This window comes from Pyrus communis, chromosome 15 (genome assembly GCF_041283825.1).
Source record: "Pyrus communis isolate YQ-2024b chromosome 15, ASM4128382v1, whole genome shotgun sequence".
NCBI lineage: Eukaryota > Viridiplantae > Streptophyta > Magnoliopsida > Rosales > Rosaceae > Pyrus > Pyrus communis.
In genome coordinates, this window is record NC_142579.1 from 28,649,221 (window position 1) to 28,670,786 (window position 21,566).

The 21,566-nt window shown below is 36.5% G+C and overlaps 2 protein-coding genes across 2 annotated transcripts; one reads left to right on the forward strand and one right to left on the reverse strand.

The window, feature by feature from the left end:
- Nucleotides 1-12,896: 12,896 nt before the first annotated feature.
- On the reverse strand, nucleotides 12,897-15,285 carry LOC137714116 (uncharacterized). The gene is made up of 8 exons (XM_068453404.2): nucleotides 15,143-15,285; nucleotides 14,706-15,026; nucleotides 14,412-14,505; nucleotides 14,134-14,252; nucleotides 13,954-14,037; nucleotides 13,624-13,707; nucleotides 13,454-13,533; nucleotides 12,897-13,327 (listed from the first exon to the last, which is right to left on the reverse strand). The coding sequence occupies exons 2-8, from the start codon at nucleotides 15,000-15,002 to the stop codon at nucleotides 13,321-13,323; spliced, it is 765 nt and encodes a 254-aa protein (XP_068309505.2). The 5' UTR covers nucleotides 15,003-15,026; nucleotides 15,143-15,285; the 3' UTR covers nucleotides 12,897-13,320.
- A 2,255-nt stretch (nucleotides 15,286-17,540) lies between these two features.
- LOC137712643 (DEAD-box ATP-dependent RNA helicase 17) lies at nucleotides 17,541-21,240 on the forward strand. Its single transcript, XM_068451757.2, has 8 exons — nucleotides 17,541-17,674; nucleotides 17,777-18,103; nucleotides 18,212-18,320; nucleotides 18,477-18,826; nucleotides 18,931-19,004; nucleotides 19,324-19,628; nucleotides 20,066-20,306; nucleotides 20,736-21,240. Exons 1-8 carry the CDS (start codon nucleotides 17,566-17,568, stop codon nucleotides 20,982-20,984), a joined length of 1,764 nt encoding a protein of 587 aa, XP_068307858.2. The 5' UTR covers nucleotides 17,541-17,565; the 3' UTR covers nucleotides 20,985-21,240.
- The last annotated feature ends 326 nt before the right edge of the window (nucleotides 21,241-21,566 follow it).

Below are 21,566 nucleotides of genomic sequence, written 5' to 3' on the forward strand. Positions count from 1 at the left end.
CATAAATGCATCCATGTGAGTGCAAACACGTATCATCAGCAATAATGTGGATTCAATTCATAACGAGAATCGAATCTAAGATTTCTTACTTATAAGTGAACAAGAATACCATTAAACTATAGTATTAAGTGGCAAACACCATCTAATTAAGGCCTCGAATAAATAAGAACTACTCAAATTTGAAGCAGGATTATCTGCCCTCCAAATTCTCTTTCCTTCCAGACCCTTCCTATTTGAACAGTCATGATTCAACCACATTAACATCTTGTGTTGACTTCTTTATAGAGAAAGAAAAATAAGAGAGAAGGGGATTGGATGAGATAGAAATTTAGACGAGGGAGAATTCTACTCTTTAAAATTTTAAACTATTTTTGTTTGTTCACTGTTCACCACCTCAACCAATTTCTCCTTTTAAACCCATAACCAAACATAGATCGTGCTTCAACAATCACGGGATGAGACTCTCCAGAACGATGACATCCATCACTGAGGTCCTCATCAACAATCGTTGTTGTTTACGATGGAGGACGATGAGCCACAGTTGCTGTATAAGAGAGGGATTGGAGGTGGAGTCATTGAAGACGAGAAGGATTGGTGGTGGGTCGCTAGAGAAAAGAAGGATAGGTGGTGACTCATTGTCCCACATCGAGGAACATAGGATTCCCAAGGACCTTTATATATGTTTTATCTGTTAATGGTAGGTAAGATTTGAATCATTTGAAAATGAATTGAAAGCTTGAGTCTTATATTTGTGTGGATGAGGTTTATAAGATATAATCTAATATAATTAATATTAATTAATCAAGACACAAGTCTTAGAATTTAAATAATTTTAAATTCGTATTAAGTTTTTAATTAATTTATTAATTAAAAAACGTTTTGATTAAGAGACACAGTTTTTAGAAAGAGTTGTGTATTTTCAAGTACGCTGAACAGGTATTTGAAAAGGTGTGAAACAACCTATATATTTGCAATCACAGTTTCCAAGGAGGATCATCTTCTCTTATGTACAAAATTCCCAGAGAGTAAACACACAAAACAATTCGCTAGAATTCTATAATCCAGTGCGGGTTGTAGAATTAGGTAATTGTATCCTGGTCGAGCAGACGTTGTAGAACCACAAGCACAAGAGTGGGACGGAAATAATGTTTGTATGACATAGCTTTTGCGCTAGCCTCTACCTTTGATTCATTCAAGTTAGTATCATTTCAATTTCTTTATTTATTGTTTAATTTCATTATGTATTGCAAGTATTTTTTAGTAATAAAGTATAAGTATTTCAAGTTCTGTATTTCTGTTATTTTCGTTTCTAAATTGTTCTCCAACTGTGGGGTTGGCCAAGTAGGGTCACTAGAAAAGTGAAGCCGTGCTAGCCATGACATGGAAGATTTGCAAACATATGGAGGATGAAGACGAAGTCCGTCTGGTAAATTTAGTAAAAGAAAGGGGTGTTTGGTTACTTGGTTATAAAACTTAAAACATCCAACACATGATTAGTTTTTATTAAGCCACATAGGTTCGCGAGTAAAAAAGGCACTGACTAGTTAGTACTCAAGTATTGCTAAAAAATTTAAATCGAGGGAAACAAACTACCTACAAGGAAATGGAAAGTCAACCGGAGCCCCTACTGCTCCCCCGCACGGTACTTCCACCTCCTACTAAGTTGGATCCGCCAGAGGATCCTGAAGCCTCCATCACCTCCTTTCTAACAAACTACCTTCAAGGATATACATGCACAATGTCATTTTTTACGAATGCATCCGTATCCAAAGGCAAACATATGACTTTCAAGGGTGAAGTGATACTTCAAATTTGTATTCTCAATGTTACTTGTGTTTATTATACGGGAATTGTGCCAAAAAAATATGAGGTGGTAGAGAGTGATATGGATAGGCTTATTTTTGTAGAACTTCATTTTAATCTCACTTTACCACATTCCCTGTAACTCAAAAGTCATCACTTTACTCCCTGAAACTCAAAATTCGTTTCACTTTGACATGTAGAGCGAATTTTGAGTTTTATAGATATGACTTTCATGTTTATGAGGGGCAAAATGTGATCAAAATAGAGTTCCAATGAGCAAAGTGGAGCAAACTTTGAGTTTTAAGGAACAAAGTGAGATCAAAATCAAATTTTGGGGCCATAACTAAAAATAAGGAAAACTAATTAAAATGGTTTAAAAACTTTGAGTTTTAACGATAAGGACAAAATAAAAGGTAAAGTGAATAGTACTAGGATTGACTTTTTAATGTAAAAATATGATTTTTCGTTAAAGTGAACAGAGCATTTCGTTAAAGCTCCCCTAAAAATAAGTGTTAACAATATCTAGCTGCATATCTATTGGTCCTCTTAATGAAAATAAAAGACGTCTAAAGCTAAAGAACTTTCAAGAAAGGACCAATGGCTTGCCTATATATGACAACGATCAATTTTCTTCTTGTTCTTCTTCTAAATAAATTATTCTTATTAAGCCTGAGAGGCTGAGATGTCGTATGGAACTAGTGAATGAAGGGTGTCATGGTAAGGGTACCAAGTCATTGTCTTTCAAACTGTCAACAGAAATTTCTTTTTTTCGGTGGAAAAAATGTCAATGAGAAAGTTGAGACCGGCATTTCCTGTCGATAATATTATTAAAAAACAAGAAGGAGAATGAGTATATAAGGTGTGTGTGTGTGTGTGTATATATATATGTAATATTTAAACAAAGATAGCTACTAAATCCACCATATTATCTTATTTTCCCACTCACGTTATAATCTCACCCACCTTAAAAAGTTAAAAAATTAAAATGTTATTTCCCCACCCACTATTATTCCCAAAATAACCTTTAATATATACATACATATGAAATTATAAAATTGTCCCTTAAAAAATATAACAAATAATATGTAAATGAAAACCATTAAAGTATGCAAATTCATATGGAAACGACAGAGGTATCCAAATTCAAAAGAATTTGACAACAACAAATTCAAAATACGATGAACAAATTCAAATGACCTACACACAAATTATTCTTCTACATTTTCAATGGAAACAAAATCTTCTACCTCTTCTGTAGAAGCGTCATCTTCCACCTGCTCAATGAAAAAGTCATCTTCTAATTCCATTGATATTTTTTTACTTTCTCAAGGAGATGAAAATATGAGTTAGAGTTCTAAGGTAGACAAATCATCTCCCACGCCCCAACCTTTTTTTAAAAAAAAATTAAGCAAAATAAGATAATTAATGTCCTTATCAGTCTTTTTGTAAATGAACAAATTTGTAATTAAAAAAAATCATTAAAAGGTGGGTGAGAAGATAAGACATTGGGGTGGAAATAACATTACTCTTAAACAAATCAACTAGGTTAGATTAATTTAAGTAATTTCATATAGATTTATAATCACGGTGGCTTTAGTAAGATTTTCGATGAAGACAATAATACTAGGTTTTATTTCTGCCAAACTATATTACTAGGTTTAAGGTTTTTATATCTGCCAAACCTACTAGATTATATTTTTTCCAAATACCTTATTTCTAGCTTTTATATTTTCCTAACTGTACCAGGTTTTTTTTTTTGTTCAAATATGCTAATAGGTTTGTATATTTTGTTTTCCAAACCTATAACTATGTTTTATTAGTCTACACAGCCTGCAGAATACTTGTGACCCGTGGCGGTGAACTTAAATCTACATTTGACATCAAAAAATAAAGAACAGAATTCTATACTAACACTAAAATTTAATTTCAATTTGAAAACAAATTCCAAAGACAATTATATTAATGCTGTGGAGATTGATGAAGAGAGTGAAATTTCAAGTTTGTTTTTATTTAACTTCTTACACACATAAATTATCTCCATATCAAATTATTGGTCACTGAAAACTTTATCTATTTTGTACTTTTTGTAATTATGTTGGTTTGATCAATAAAATTTCGTTGTCGTTTCATGAAAAAACTTACAGAGCATATATGTGTTGCTAGTACTATTTTAAATAACAAATAGATTATTGACCATAATAATTGTTGAAAAATATAAGATCGTGCATGTTTTTTTTATTTTATTAATTTTTTTTTTAGAGAAAGCCTCCAATTTATTTGTATGCCAAACAAATAGCAAAATTAAAGCAGCATGTTGGATAAATAAAATTTCTCTGGAAAACACGAGAAATTTTTAATTGTGACGGAAACACAAGTGGTACATCACGTGTTTTAATAGGAATTGTGAGAAATTTTATTTTTTTGAGTTATTAACTTTTTAGCACACATATTCTACCATTTGTTTAATGACACGTAGTGTACCATCTCGTTTACCAATCACATTGAAAAATCTCTCGGAAAACACGTCGTGCATGCGAATGCCAAGGATATGCATGGGCACTGACGCTCTCGCCCTGACGCCTCAAACTCATCGAAAATCTCACTTCACGGTTTTATTCACATGACAATATATATCTGTGTTCAAATGCAAAATTGCATTTTCCCAAAATCACAAAATTTGCATGACATTAATGAGTTCTCAAGTGCCAAATACTATCTTTAATTAATTTTTAGCTTAATCAATAAAATTGTTATTGGCACTCTAAAACTCCAATTTTGCACTCTAAATTTTCTATATTTTGAAAGAAAAATACACTGTGCAAAATAAAAAATTTTGAGTGCTAATAACAGTTTCCTAATTAATTTCTAGTCTTATTTGTTGATTTGTCTCCTGAAATTACCATTTAGTTTCATTTCACATCCTAGTTTTTTCTCACTAATCCCTTGAAATTGCAAATTTTGTCTCATATAATCTCAGTTCACCCTATTTTCGACTATTGCGTTAAATATACATTAAATTAAAGGGTAGTATGGACATTTCATTTTTGGCACGTGCAAAAATGAGGTACGTGAAAGAGGATAAAGGAATTTAGGCTTGTGAATGTAGTCCTTGAGTTTAGTTGACGGCTAATCTTCTTGGCAACGATGACATTTATCATAAATCTGGAGAAGTTCAACCGTTTTATTGCAAGTTAAGGTTGAAATTTTAATTAGCAGGTAAGTTGGAGGCAACGAGTTGTATTAAATATGAATGTCTATACCCTTTAATTTAACGTTTATATGAGATGAAAATGATATTTTCGAAAGACAAAGTGAGATAAAATCAATTTCAAAAAGTAAAATGACACTACGTAATGGCTTCAAGGGCAATTCAATTAATAAGCCTCATTTCTAATTAATTTGGTGTCATTAAAAGGAGAATATTATTGAAGGGCATCTCCTAGTGGTTATTCATGCAGGGAATGACGAGTACATACTTGGGTGCACTTGATAATGACTAACTGTATATCCAAATATTGCCATAGGTAAAATCCATATCTTTGTTTTGTTGTTCTTTTGATTTGATTCGTAGAGCATGTTCTATGAACTCCATCTTCGGCTCATAAGCACCCAAGCTTCATACTCTCTCTATTGTTATTATCTTGAAGGGCACCATCATTCAGACATTTTGATGTCTCTTTGTTTTCTGTAACACAGAATATCTTGTGCAATGTAAATGAACTCAGTATTTTATTTAGAGTATTTATTTAAAAAAATACTAATGTAATCATAAACGTGCACGATATAGTTCTTTTATTAGAAACATAATAAAAATTCTAAGTATTTTCTAAAACTCCAAGTGTATTTTCATAGAGTACTTGAAAAGCAACTTGAGAGTGCTTTTACATTCCTTAAAACACTTCTTATTTCCTGTCAAACACCACTATGAGTGCTTTTAACAACTTTAGAAACAGTCTCCATGTACCTACCCAACCCATGTTTCAACATTTTACATATGCTCTATAAAGGATTAAGAATTGTATAATTAGAATGGTAAAATAAAAAATAAAAAATGTATGTGCTCAAAAAAGAAGAAAGGAAGTTGGGAAAGGACCCAAAGTGTACGAGGAAATGAAACATAAGGGACAATTGAATGAGAAGTCAACATAGGTAAGCCAAACTCGTATCTTCTCAACCAAACCCCTCTCGTATCTTCCTTTTCGTCCATTCATCTTTGCAATAAACAAATTAAGTTAGCAAACCCAAACCCAAACCCCATGGCCAAGACACCAACACAAAAATTTATTAGGGAAAGGGACTCACAACCACCTTTCCTTTTCTCCAACTTCATCTCAACCATCTCTCCAAAGCTTTTAAGTTCCTTACAAGAAATAGTTCCTCTTATCACAACGAAAACGGTACCAACAAATATATATATATATATATATATATATATATATATATATATATAATGTTACGAAGACAATGATAACAAACATGCACATATAAAAAATTCATATAAATAATCATCGATATAATATCTTGACGCTTTAATATGAATGATTTTCACGCTCTAGTAGTCTCATTTTTACCTTATATATGTAGTTCTATTCGTATTTTTGTCTCTTGATTCTTGTGTGCTTTATTTAATCCAAATACTAGAAGGACGAAAGAGGAGGAAATGAGCGAAAATCATGTTTCAGTCAATGAACTGTCATTTTTCTCTCTTTCGTACGAATGAGTACATCAACTAAAGAGGCTATGTTTAGCCTTTGTCCAAATTATAATCCTACAAAATAATTTTTTTATGAACAGTGCCAAACCTGTTATAAACTTCTTATTTAAGTGTGATTGTGTAAATTCTAGATTATATTTGATACTAGTTATTCTTCCCTATTGGGACTTGTATTCCTTGGAGGAAAATGATTCTTCTCTCCCTTATTACTATAAATAAAGGCACTGCATAGAGAGAATAACACATCATCTATACAACCCTACAAACACATTTCTCTATTCTCTTTCTATGTTGTCGACCCATCTCTCTCCCTGTCAGATAAAATAAGCCACAACACGTTATCAGCACGCTTATACCGCTACGCTTAGGAATCTAACGTGGAAGTATTATACATCAAATCAGTTCATCACTATAATCATGCAATCATGTTCTTTCAAAACAACGATTTTTATCTCGATAGTTTTGGAGTCCTGATATCATGAACATTCACCATAATGCATGACCCAACTTTACGTTTCTCAAATTTTAGATTCTACATAAATTGTATATGTATTATATCCACAATTGTTGAATTATGTGAATTTGATATTAATGTGAATTGTATCAAATATATGTCCATGCATTGAATTATTTGATTGAATATGTATGCAATTGAATTAAATTTATAACCTGGAATTAAGAAAACAATTAAAAATAGGGTTTCTCACAAAACTCATCCCGTCACATGGCTTCCAAGCCGCACCACATCGAGCCGCCATCATCAGGCCTGCAGCTTGCGCCGCAAGCCACAAAGTCGAGAGCCAGTAGCTCTCTCTCCCTGAAAACCAAAACGACGTTGTCCATGGCGTCGTCCCCAAACCCACACTCGCCCACAGATGAGCCACGACACCAATGCCAATTTTCATTGGGAATCACAACTTGTAGTCGTGTTTTTGGGACAAATCCATCGTCTCTGACAATGATTATTTAAATTCCCAACAAATTTCATTGAGTTTTTTAGGATTTCAATTTGAAATCCCCATGGTTTTCACACCCAACATCGAGAAATCAAATTTCTCCGTTCAAAATAGGGTTCCAAGTCGAACCTGTGTTTCTCCTGACCAAAATTAACCTAGAACATGGCCGCTAAAAGCAGCGGCACTGGCCTCAACTTCGGTGACTTTACTTAGCAACGTTGGGATGTTCTTTAGTCCTTACCCGAGCTCATCTGGGCTTGGCTAACCTTTGGTCCAAACACCAACCCTTTGGGCTTTGGTGTTCTTTTCAACCTACTAGAGAGGTCTGTTAATCTGGGCTCGCAAGATTGCCGCCTATAATCTGTCGTTTGGCCCAAACCCGACATCAGCCTGTAGGGCTATACTGTCCCTGGACCTATGTTGCACCGGATCCCAACCCTACAGCTGGTGCATTGGTGCACCTACACAGCGCCGCATCTGATCAGCGCCCTGTCTGGGCTTATGTTTATTGGACCTGGCCTCCTTGCAACCCGTCTTTTGCCTTGGGCCTTCAACCCAACTTTTCTGGGGCCTGATCAGCCCGTACCTAACCCCAGCCTAGTTTTTGGGCTTGGACCTCAGAATTTCAATTTACTCAGCATACTCGTGAACTTTTGGCCTATTATTTTGGGCCTTGAGTTTAAATGCCTTTTATTTTTTTTAGGCCTTATGGGTTTTATAATTTTTCACCCACACCTTAATTTGGCCCGAAACCCAAATAATTAATTCAATAATAATTTTAGACCTGAAATTTTTTTGCATATTTCTGCATATATATTTGTGTTTGTTTGCAGGAACATATAAACCTGAATTTCATATTTCTTTCGAAACTTGAAGTTTCTAGAAACATGCCTTATTTGGAAACCTGCAGTTTTCCTTAAAAACATCACCCATGAAAACCCGAAGTTTTTTCATGTAAAATTAAACTAATAAATGTCTATTAACCTGAATGTTCTACTCCTATGTGAATGGATTGATTTTTCTCCATTACACGAACCATATTCTTGTCCATCTTTTTTGAGATAGGGACATGTCAAATTTGAACAAACTCGACTTCACCGCTTTAGAGGTCTTTGGAATAAACTACCTCAAGTAGGTACAAAATGTGAAGCTACACCTCACCGCAAAGAATTTGCGTCCCGTCATTGAAGATGAGATGGACAACCTGGTTGGCAAAGCTGAGAAAGCTACTGCAATGATCTTCATCTGAGGCCACATTCATGATGCACTGTAAACCGAATACGTTGTTGAGAAAGATCCATGAGCATTTTGGGTCGCTTTGGCTAATCGTTTTGATCACCAAAATGACATCTTCTTGCCTGAAGCAAGACATGACTGGCAACATCTGTGCTTCCAAGGCTTTAAGTTTGTGAATGAATATAATTTTGAAGTTTGTTGAATCCGATCACTTCTCAAGTTCAGTAACAAGAATTTGACCGAAGATGATCTCTTGAAAAAGACCTATTCAACCTTCTATGCTACTAATATTGTCCTGCAATAATAATATAGGGCTAAAAAATTCACTAAGTTTTCGAATTTCATCTCTGTTTTACTTCTCTCTGAAAAGCAGAATCAGTTGTCGATGAAAAACCATCAAGCTCGACCTATTAGGGCGACTGTTATGCCTGAAGCACAATATAACACAAACCAACACCCAAAACGCCAACATAGGCGTGGTAGGGGAAGCCAGAAGTCACCCCGTCATGGTCAAGAGAGCCAAGGCACATCTAAGGATGAAACTGAGCCCAGAAGCGACATAACCTCACTCCTAAAGCCCCAAACTTCAAGAATAAAGGCAAAGCACCTTAAACCATGAATGCGAACATGTGCTACCGCTATGGTTCAAATGACCATTGGTCCCGTGTTTGCCATGCTCCCCAGAAGGTTGTACCTGAATATCATTCTTATTGTAAGAAGTTTGAATCAAGTTTTATGCAAGTGGATGAACCGGAAAGTACCAAGATGGAGGTTTCTAACTTTCAAGATGTTATTACCCCCATGGAAGATTAGAATCTCAAACATAAACTATTTTTAATTAAATTTTAAGACAATGGACCAAATTCCACATAGTGGATGAACCCCCCTCTTGTTTTCAGTTTAAGTTTGAACAATTTCCCTTTATGTTTGGATTATTTGTTGGTGATTTTTGGTTGGATATTAAGTTTTCTTTAATTACCATCCTTGAAAACTTAAATTATTTTGAATTTATAATTGTTATTGGAACATTTATGCATGTGATTGATTCAAACTAATTTTTATTTCTAGGTATTACTAGTGGGAAAGTCAGTTGTCTAGCAAATAGTGCAACCACAGACACCGTTTTGCGTGAACTCATCTATTTCAATAACTTCATACCTAAGAATGCACCTCTGACAACCCTCTTAGGCCCATCCCACCTAATTGAATGATACGGTAAGGTACTTATAATGTTGTCCAATGGTACACTCTTGACCATTGCTGAGACACTTTATTCTCCACATTCCAGAAAAACGTTGTTAAGTTTTAAGGACATTAAAGATAATAATTATCACACTTAAACCTATGTAGAAAATGTAGTTGAATTTATGTGCATCACTTCCTACGAATATGGCCAGAAGCGTATTCTAGAGAAGATGGAGAGTATCCCGAGTGTTTATATACTACAACCATATGCCCTATAGAAAGCCATTATATGGCCGGCCCTACCTCTGGGACCATGCAAGAAAATACACTTTGGCATGATCATTTGGGACACCTTGGATGAACAACGATGCGTTGTTTCCTCAAATCATCACACAGGCATCCACTAACCCGAAGTTTAGATTCGATTTAAGGAATCGCATTTCAAACCTGCTCCATATGAAGGCTTATTATTAAGCGTTCTTATGACAAGATTCATTCGAATCTTCCTACTTTTCTACAAAGGATTCAGGGGGACATTTGTGGACTGATTCACCCTCCTTGCAGACCATTTAGATATTTTATGATTTTGGCTTACGCTTCCACACGTTGGTGACACATATGCTTGTTGTCCACAAGGAATGCTTCATTCTCCAAACTGTTGGCTCAGGTTATCAAGCTCACGGCTCACCACCCTGATTATCCAGTCCAATCTGTTTGATTGGATAATGCTGGATAATTCATATTTTAAACTTTTTATGACTATTGCATGTCGGTTAGGGTTAAAGTTAAACATCCAGTACCCCATGTTCACACCCAGAATGGCCTGGCAGATGCATTCATTAAGCACTTACAAATGATTGCTCGATCGTTAGTCATACGTACCAAGCTTCCAATCGTTACTTAGGGCCATGCAATATTGCACGCAACCATGTTGGTCCGCCTGAGGCTTGTTGCGACCTAACCATATAGGGTCATTCAGTTGGTTACCAGATACAAACCCAATATATCGCATCTGCACATTTTTTATTATGCGGTCTATGTGCCGATTTCGCCACCCTTACGTACAAAAATAGGGCATCATCGACGGATGGGAACCTATGTCTGATATGATTCGCCTTCAATCATTCGTTACTTAGAACCTTTGATAGGCGATTTGTTTACCGCTCGTTTCACAGATTGTCACTTCTGTGATACAGTCTTCTCGTCGTTAGGGGGAGATAAGAACGTTAACGTTCCTGAAGAACGACACAAATTATCGTGGACGACTCCCACATTGTCTCATTTAGATCCCTGCACTGCTTAGTCTGAAACTGAAGTGCAACGCCTATTAGATCTTCAATGCGTAGCTCAGAGCATGCCAGATACTTTCACCAATCTAACGCGAGTGATAAGATCACATATTCCAGCTGTGAATGTGCCTGCAAAGATAGATGTACCAAATGTACGACGGACTTCCCTCCTGGAGGCCCAGGACACCATTTTGGCCGATCCACGTACATTAGTGGCTAGCCAATCCTCTACCTTTACACAAAAATGTGGCAGACCACTTGGTTCAAATGATTCATACTCCCGAAAAGAGGAAACCCACAACACAAGCTCCTCCTGAGCATATTGTAAATCCGACTGTCGCTTACCCATTCTCTCCAACTCATGAGGAAATTTTAGATTATGGAAGCATCCTTGAAGAGACAAATCCACCTCCCGAGAATCATGAGATTTTGGTCTATTATGCTAGCTTGGATAATATTTGGTGTAGAAATGAGATGATCATCGACGATGTATTAGCATATGCAGTAGCTACTGAGATCATGTTGAGCGATGACATTGAACCTCATTCCGTTGATGAATGTCAACGTAGAACTAATTGGTCAAACTGGAAACAAGTAATCCAAGTCAAACTTGATTCGCTTACGAAATGTAAGTTGTTTGTACCTATAGCTCATACTCCTCCATATGTGAAGCCCATTAGCTACAAGTAGGTTTCCGTTCATAAGCGTTAGGAGAATAACGAAATTGTGCGTTACAAAGCTCGTTTTATTTCGCAAAGCTTCTCACAACGCCTCAGGATTAACTACGACGAAACGTATTCACCCGTTATGGATGTGATTACTTTTCGTTACTTTATCAGTTTGGTAGTTTCTGAAAAACTGAGTATGCAACTGATGGACGTAGTAACTGCGTATCTCTATGGGGATCTTGATACGAAAATTTATATGAAAGTTCCCGAATGACTTACATTAACTGGATCAAATATTTCCAAACCCCGAAACACACTATCAATTCGGCTGAGGCGTTCACTCTACGGTTTGAAGCAATCCAGAAGAATGTGGTATAACCATCTGAGTGAGTATTTGACTAGTCAGAGATATGTGAACAACGAACTATGCCTTAGGTATTTATAGGGAAAAAAATTAGATTTTTTTTTTTTTTAATTTCTCCTTAAAAAAAAAAATCCAACTGGGCCCAACTGAACGGGCTAGCTAGCTTGCTAAGGATGACCAATCTGCTGGCATATGGCTACATTTTGGCTCATGGATCCCCAAGGTCTTTTGGCCTAGACCTCCATTGGAGATGGACTTTGTGTCAAAAAGGGCTATCATTCGGCCTATGGCCAGCCCAGTTAGGGATGGCCTTAGTCCTCCACATTTTTCTAATGGCTAGTCTAGGTTTAAGCTTGGAAGGGTGAACATTCTTAACTAATTGAGCTACAAGTATCCAAGCTCCTTGCAAGCTTGGACAATGTCATTAAACTACCTGAAAAAAGGAATTAAAAGTTTGGAAAAAGGAGTTATCTCAACTTCACCCACCCCACCTAAATTAATATTTCAGTAATTGTGCCCAACAAATTCATAGTTCAGTTGGGATAATGAGTTCGAATTATGATAGATCGATAGTTTGATTGCGACATTTGTGCAATTCAATTCCATTCGCTTCCATAACAAATTGATTGGCTAATCAAGATTTTAAAAGAATCAAGAGCCAACTAAATTTGGACAATAATATAGAGCATCAAACATATGAAAATCATATAAACAGTTTTGGAGACTACCCGAAAATATACGGCGATTTCCAGAGTATAAGGGAGAACAACATTGAAGGATTGAAAGAGAAAGAAAATTACAATTTTCTTTCATGGAAAGGACGGCACACAACAAACCTCAAAGTGAAAATCTTGAATCTTTACATGGGTCAATTTTTATATTTGCAAATGCTAAGATACAAAGTACATCTGAAATCAACAAAAACTCGTTAGTGGGCACCAACAGAAATGTCGGATGAATGTATAACGTTCGCGGGGTTGTAAAATGCAATCCTGGATTTGTCCGACGAAATAGGTGATAAAAGCAACACGGTATCCGTGTGCAAGTTGTACGAGCAAAACCCTGCCATGAAATTTCCAATGTCTTGCGTAGTGCGTATCCTGCATCATACACTAATCCAGGAAGTAGAATGTGGTCGAATTCAGTACATATATTTGACCAATCAACTCGTGTTCCCAAAAAAAAATATATATATATATATATATCCAACCAAGAATGTGAAAGGCCAGAAGAATTACAAATTTAACACTCTTCGTGCGCTTCCACCTATAGGTTGTGGTGTTTGAGGGTGTTGTTCCTCGAGTATAGTTTGAACCCTCTGTATAATAGACATCAGACGAAAGTAAAGATTACGAGAAAGAACAGCCTACCAAATTTAAAAACAAACACAGAAATCTTAACGTTTTACCTTTACAGAACTTCCAACTTCCTCGAGTTTCTGCAGTAGCGTTAGATCCCCATACCTGAGAGACTTTGACGGGGACCCCAGAAGCTGACAATAGAAAGAAAGAGAATTTCTTAATTGAATATGATACAAGGGGATATTTGCTAGCATTCTTAATGGCCTAATGTGTTATCAAGGATTTAATCTATATGTCCCGATAAAGCTTGCCAGATATGACCAAAAAAGTTCAGCTTCTTTGGATAAGTAAGTATTGACACTGGTTTGTTTGTAATGCTTGTACTAATATGTTGGCACACGCACACCAAAAAAATAAAAACTGGCATATGACCCTACCTTCAAATTTGGAATATCTTCGAGTGTGGAAACTTGTCCAGTGAAGACCTCATTTGTCATGCTTGCACGGCGCACGAGGACTGCCTGAAATGGACGTCAGGGAAGACAAATTAACTCATATTTTCTAAAATTGGGGGTAACTTGAGAATAAGTGCTTAATTAAAGTGGTGAGTAAAATACCTTCCTGAAAGCACTGGGATTTGCAATGCCATGAATTTGAACATCATCGCTGGGCGGCCTTCTGACACCAAAATGCTCTATTCTAAGTGAGTAGACACTGAAGAGAGACTGCAGATATCCTGAGTATAACAAGAGTGTCATAAGGGGTTCTAAGACACTACTAGCAAGACTAAGGTAATGCAAGTGCCCAGAAACCTCAGAATGCACAGATCAATACATAGATTTCAAGAGTAGTAGGAGAACATCACATTTATGTAGCAACTGTCAATGCTCTGTACCTTGTTCGATCACAACATCCGCCACTGAAGGCAACAAAACATGCTTCTCTTTCTTCAACACCCCGAAAATTGGAAATGGAACTGGCTTTGCATACTGAGCTAAAGAAACAAAGCGTTATCCAATGATAACCAGCAGCCCATAATTTCACATACCAAAAGCAACCAAATTCCACCAGCACTCAAAAGATTGATCGATCCATAAACAACCAAATTAACTGAGAACAAAAAACCGCATTCCGGGAGCTCAAATCATCAGCAACAAGATAGAGATCCAAACTTCAACTTCCAATTTACCTTGTAGACAATGGCATTGGGAGTGAGATAGAGCTTCCGTGAACGAATATCCTTTCGCAGAATGTAGCGCCGGACGGGCAGATAAAGCAGCATAAAAATCCCAATCCCCCACGCCAGTATCAAAAGCGCAGAGTAAAGAAGCCATTGTGCTGTTTGGTACCTGACAAAATTCTCCTCCATTTCCTGAAACGAAGCTGAATACAGAACTGGTTCTTCAGCTTCAGCCGCGGTTGCAGTTTCTGATAGTAACCCTTTCTCCAAGCTATCAATCTCTACAACATCGTTTCCCGTCGCCATCTGAATTGCTCACAGATCCAAACCCTAATTTCCCCCAGAAGCCATAGCCAACCACGAATTAAAGGTCAAATTTTCCAGAAATTAAACTCGAAAAAATGTAATAGCTTGATCAAACTCGCATCGAAACAATGAAATCTTACCGATTGGCTGATGTATGCGATCGGTTCGGAATTTCTGAGAGGTTGAAGGTGCCAGAGAAAGAGGACGAGGTGCAGAACAGAAGCAGCTCTTCTGTTCAGTCTTCACTTCAGCTCAAGCGGGCATAACTCTGAGGCTTAGGCATGGGCTGGGCCTAAGGCCCAAATTAATTTATTGTTAGAGGTGGGAGAAACACTTTTGACGCCAGTCATTCATTTTCAACGAGGGATACTCGCAACAAGCACCCTCGTGTTGGGATATTTTTGCAACTAAGGTCTTGTTTGGCAGTTCGTATAAGAGATCGGATATGATTAATAAAATGGATCCGGTTGTTTGGTGCATTTTTGTATTAAATAGTATTCAGATTAATTTATTTGACACTACTTTTTTAGTGCAATTTCCACCCGTTTAGTTATCCACCTAAAACATCAATATAATTCTTATCGAATGACGTGAAAGTCGAAATCGTTGATTTTTTTTTTACTGAAAACTTCTTTTAGGATTGCTTATATACTTATGCTCACAAACATTGTTTAGAATATAATGAAATTTAAAAAATTCAAGTGCATTTTAATTGTAAATTTTTTTTGTCAAACATGGTCAACAACGTTTTTTATTGTTAGATATCTCATTTGATGGTCCAAAAGCATTCTTTCCCCTCCCGAAAGCAATCCCACACGTCCTTAAATGTTTGTTTGTCTGACTGATGGATGAACAACCTAATTACGATACCATATCAATACGTTAGCATTCCAACTCAGAAGGGGAGAAGGAATTAAGTTAAGGCACATAATTTTTTTTTGTTTTTTGAACAAACGATATTATTTACATTACCGGATGGGCTTAGCCTCACAATAGGATAGCAATAATGTGGTTCAAATTTGCCTTTAGTAAGAATCAAACATAAGACCACTCACTGAATATGAATATCACTAAACCGTAATACTAAGGGGCTAGTTAAGGCACATAATTGACCAACTACAGTAATTTGGTACCAAATTTTTTATCAACGAGAATCGAACCTAAAATCTATAACAAACAAATGAAGAACAATACCACTAAATTATAGTGATGAGTACCAATAGTAAAAACTAAAGGCTTATTATATTAACACCCCACAAATTGTTGAATAAACCTCACATACTTAATACACATCACATTTGCTTTTTCACTTAAAAATTATCTTAATACACCTCACATACTTTTCCATAATACCCCCATACACCACATTGTCAATATACACCTTATATTTTGTACATACACCCCACACCTTCTATACAGCCCACATTTCTCAAATCTTATAACACTCAATTTTTTTTTTTAGGGACTGAATCTAATCATTTGAATGTTTAGTTTGCCGAAAGATTTCAAATCATTTGAACATTTAGTTTGCCGAATGATTTCAAAATGATGATTTGCTAGGTAGGGTAACATCAGCAATGGCTTCATTGTTAGGTTTAACTTTGTGGTAAGCAATTTTTGTTTTGACTTTCACAAACTTCATTTTTGTAGTGTGGAGCACTTGGAAAACATTGGTATCCATTACTTCCAAACACTGATAAATTGCAGAAAAAAATTCTTGGACGGACAAAGGTAAGGAGATTTCATGTAAACTCTCATTGTGATCCCTAAAAGATAAATATGAATATAGAAGTTTAAATAACGCAGCAAATGCAAGATTAAATAATTATTGATGCCATCGAAATCACTAAAACAATGAAAAATATGAAGTCTTACCTCATGTGAAGCATCCGAAACATCGATTTCGTGTTCTATTCGTCAAAAACAATTTTTCTCAATCAACATGTTTGTAGTTTCATTGGTTAGGGTTTTATTCAACAATGGAGGGTGGGAGGGTTTTGATAGTTGAGAAGATAAATAATATGTTAAAAGTGATTTAGGGTGTATTTAGAAATTTTTATTTTGTTTAAAACCTAATAAGGTCAAAATTGTCATTGCATAGTGAGGTAAATAAGTCATTTAATATTAATTTTTAATGTGGTGTGCATTCAATATTTTGTGGGTTGATAATATAATTTAAGTCATTAATGTAAGAGCTGGTTTGGTACTACTGTGCTTTGAAAAAAACTGCTTCTCCTATGTTGTGAGAATAAACTCATTTTTGCTGCTTCACGTTTTCAGCTTTTTTTAATCCAAAAATGTGAAAATAAGCTGTTTTTAAGTGTTTAACAAACACCTTTTTGAGCTTAACTTTTTTTTTATACCCACTTTTCATAAAAGCACCTCAGTACCAAACCGGTACTAAGATTTCTCATGTCCAACTTGAGATTTTCAGTGGTTGTAAGTCCAGGCCCAATAGAATAGGGTTGAAGCCCAATAGTTATCGGGTCGGGTTGTGTGGTTTATTAACAAGCGAATTCGAACTTGGAACTAGGAAGAAGAAGCAGAAGCAGCAGCAGCTCAAATGATGGCCGCCAAGACAAAACCGACAGAAACAGAGGAATCCGATATCTACGCGCCTTGCTCTTTCTCCAGTCTCGGACTTCACACAACATTATGCGAACAACTCGAAGGTAACCCATGATTTGTTTCTCGTTTTTACACCGAAATTTCACTTTAATTTTCTCCAAAAGTAATAAAAAGATGATTAATTTACGTTAATTTAATCGAAGCAGAGAGGTTGGGCTTCAAAGCTCCGACTCTGGTTCAAGCTCAAGCCATCCCGGTCGTCCTCTCCGGCAGCCACGTGCTTGTCAATGCGGCTACCGGCACTGGCAAAACGGTGGCGTATTTGGCTCCGGTCATCCATCACCTGCACTTGTACCAGCCTCGGATTCAGCGCTCCGACGGAACTTTCGCGCTGGTTCTTGTGCCCACCAGGGAGTTGTGTCTGCAGGTTCATGAGATTCTGCACAAGGTCCTGCACAGGTTCCATTGGATTGTTCCAGGTTATGTAATGGGCGGTGAAAACAGGTCCAAGGAGAAGGCCCGGCTGCGAAAAGGTACCCGAATTGTATTTTTTGTGTCGGTTTTTGTTAAAGTTTCGATTTTTATGTTGTTGAAGTTTTATTTTTGTGTTCGCGGCTTACTGACTATGTGCTGCTCTTCAGGCATATCTATTCTTGTTGCAACTCCTGGACGGCTCTTGGATCACCTGAAGAATACGTCTTCTTTTGTGCACACGAATTTACGTTGGATTATCTTCGATGAAGCAGATAGGTATAATGCTACATACACCATTCAAATTGTTATTTGATTGATCTAACATGGATGTGTATAAGGCCTACTATTGTAGCCAAATGTTGTCGTTGTACAGTTGTAACGTCATCTATGTCAGGCATATATTCATTAGATATCGATATGATTTTCTTACAGAATTTTGGAATTGGGATTTGGAAAAGAAATAGAGGAAATTCTAGATTTTTTGGGCTCAAGGCAACATGGCTCTGCCTCTAAGAATGGCGCTGTTACGAGTAAATTTGAGTTTCCGAGACAGAATTTGCTATTATCAGCGACCTTAAACGAGAAAGTCAACCATCTTGCAAAAATGAGTTTAGAGAAACCCGTTATGATTGGCATGCCTGAGAAGAAGAGGCAGTCTATTGCATTGCATGAACATTTAGGATCTGACACAGATGATGATGACACACAAACAGTGAAGGCAACAGGCTCTGTTAGTGAAGATTATAGACTTCCAGCTCAATTGACACAGAAATATGTAAAGGGTATGTCCCAATAAATTTCCTTTTCCCCTTCTTCTTTCTTTGTCGGGGCGGTTGATAAAAGTACATATATAGTGATTAAGTGTTTTGATCAAATTTCCTTGCAGTACCATGTAATGCACGGCTTGCTGTACTTCTTTCCATTCTAAAGTATCTTTTTGAGCGAGAAAGTTCCGAAAAGGTAGCCTACTTCTCAACTTTCCATTTTCTAATGGTCATGGAAACTAGCATTTCTTTTGTTTGTTTTAGGGGCAGTCTTATAGACTCTTCACATACAAGAATATACTTTTCAATTCTATGATATTGTGCTAGTGAGTGCGTAACTTCATATGGAGGGACAATAATTTCCTTGAGCATCAATGTTGTATCCTATTTCTTGAAAGTGATGTCTTATATTGTCGATTCATCGACACAGTTCAGAATCGGATCTTTCTATGCAGTCTTCAACTTCATTTTGTTATGCTTTACCTTGTCGGTTCACTCACATGCTCATTTTACAGATTGTGCTATTCTTTTCAACATGTGATGCAGTGGATTTTCACTACTCCTTGTTAAGTGAGTTCCAATTCAAACCTTCTTCAGGACCAGGTGCAGAACTTAAGCAGAGGTTTGTTAATTGTAAGACCTTCCGGTTACATGGGAATATGGAGCAGGAGGACCGAAGATCTGCGTTTGAGACCTTCAAAAGAGAAAAATCGGCTCTTCTTTTGTCCACAGATGTTTGTGCTAGAGGTTTGGATTTCCCGAAAGTAAAATGTATTATACAATATGATTCTCCAGGTGAGGCTACTGATTATGTTCATAGGTATTTGAACTTCTCCGTCTTTCCTTTTCGTTTTTCATTTATTCCCCTTCTCTCTTGCATGTGCACTATATGAGCCAGACTTTTTCTTTTCTTTTTTTCTCAAGTCTATGGGTGCTAGTTCAACTAATTACAACTTGTTATCTGCAACATTACGTGATTATTTATAATCAACCCTATGCTCATGAGATTTATAATTACAACACAATTACCGATAACAAATTTTCCTGAATTTATTCAAATATTTGAAAATTTTAAGAACTAATTGGTTTTTAAAATGGACTAATATTTTCTTTTTCAACGGTAGAATTACATGCTTATATGTTGTAAGATTTGTTTCTGAGCATGGAGTTCCCTAGGCTAACTTATCATGCATCTTTAATGTTATTCATGTATTACATTGAGGTTCCCCAAAGATGTTTATTTCATCCTTGATGTAGGGTTGGAAGAACCGCTCGGCTGGGTGAAAGAGGAGATTCATTGTTGTTTTTACAGCCAATTGAAATGGATTATTTGAAAGAGTTGGAGAAACATGGTGTTTCTCTAGCAGAGTTTCCCCTCCTCAAAATATTAGATAGTTTTCCACTATACGGTCATAAGCATGTCAGGAAGTTTGTTTCCATTGACGCACATCCCTGGGTGATGTCTGTGCAAAAGGCACTTGAAGCATTTACAGATAAGGTACTTCTCTTCTCCTGTTTCTTCTTCAGTGTGCCTCAGGGTATGCTTTACGCTGCTGTGTTTGTACTGTAAAGAAAGCCCTACATCTGGAGAAGGACTTATATGAACGGGATCACTGCCACTGTGGCTTCCAGTTTGAATAAAACAATGACATGTGTAAGATTTTCAATGCATGGCATTGTATTAGTGGATTGGGACGCTATGTGGTGGTAAACCTGTTCCATGTCAGTTGTACTCCTACATCTGGTTTCTTGCATTTGTTTCTTTCCTAAATGATGTGATATTTTGTGTATGTTGGTGATTTAAGAAATAGTCTTTAAGTTAGCTCATGTATTGCTTGACAGATGTATAGATATGAAGATTCACAGTATTTTGAGATCCTTTCTATGTGATTAACGATAACTTATTTGCCTTTGTTTCTTTCCTTAGCCGGATATGAAGACACTAGCCAAGAATGCATTTTGCTCGTGGGTTCGCGCATACACTGCCCACCACGGTGAACTGAAAAGAATTTTTATGGTAAAGAAACTTCACTTGGGACATGTTGAGAAAAGCTTTGCATTGAAAGACCAGCCTTCCTTGGTTGGTAAGTCATTCCACAATCAAGAAAAGAAAAGGAAGAGGGGTGAAAAGCAAAAGGGATTATCAAGAAAGAGGAAGGTTTCGAGGAAAACATGATTGCGCGGTCAATGATTGTTTTCGTTAATCAATTTTGTATGCTGTTATCTATTTTTGGGATCATACAAGGATAAGTTTACCTTGTTTTGACACACTTGCAGAGTTGCAGTCATCGTAGTTGTAACTTATGAAGTACGAAATCTCACTTCTTAAGCCGAAGTTTGCAATAGGCCCAGGCTTTTAGCTAACATTGTTAAAACTGTTGCCCAACTCGCAATTTTCTTAGGCAGGGAGCCCAATTGACAGTTTAGACCAATTTGTTTATGTCTTGGAAAATGCAAGGAGCTGGGATCAGCTCCGCACATGGCCGAGTTCTGGCCATTCATGTTTGTGGAACCTGCAAAGCATGAATGGTTAGGATCAGTTTTGCATGCGGCCAAGTTTTGGTCATTAATGCTTATGAGACCTGCTAAGTACAAATGATCAAGATCATCCAACTCGTGCACGAACGTGAATGATCCTAACACTCATGCCCAACTTTAACGAGCATTTTTAGAGACTAACAATTTAGTCATCAATAGTCTAGACTACTTAGTAGTCCGGCCTTAAATTAGATTAACAAGTGAGAAAAATAGTATTTTT

What these genes read in the sequence shown, in the direction of transcription:
- LOC137712643 (XM_068451757.2), top strand. Translation starts at nt 17,566, where the DNA reads ATGATGGCCGCCAAGACAAAACCGACAGAAACAGAGGAATCCGATATC. An exon ending in ATCTTCGATGAAGCAGATAG is followed by an intron (nt 18,321 to 18,476) that starts GTATAATGCTAC and finishes ATTTTCTTACAG; the next exon opens with AATTTTGGAATTGGGATTTG. An exon ending in GACACAGAAATATGTAAAGG is followed by an intron (nt 18,827 to 18,930) that starts GTATGTCCCAAT and finishes ATTTCCTTGCAG; the next exon opens with TACCATGTAATGCACGGCTT.
- LOC137714116 (XM_068453404.2), bottom strand. Translation starts at nt 15,002, where the DNA reads ATGGCGACGGGAAACGATGTTGTAGAGATTGATAGCTTGGAGAAAGGG. An exon ending in CCAATGCCATTGTCTACAAG is followed by an intron (nt 14,506 to 14,705) that starts GTAAATTGGAAG and finishes TCTTTAGCTCAG; the next exon opens with TATGCAAAGCCAGTTCCATT. An exon ending in AAGATATTCCAAATTTGAAG is followed by an intron (nt 13,708 to 13,953) that starts GTAGGGTCATAT and finishes TTCTATTGTCAG; the next exon opens with CTTCTGGGGTCCCCGTCAAA.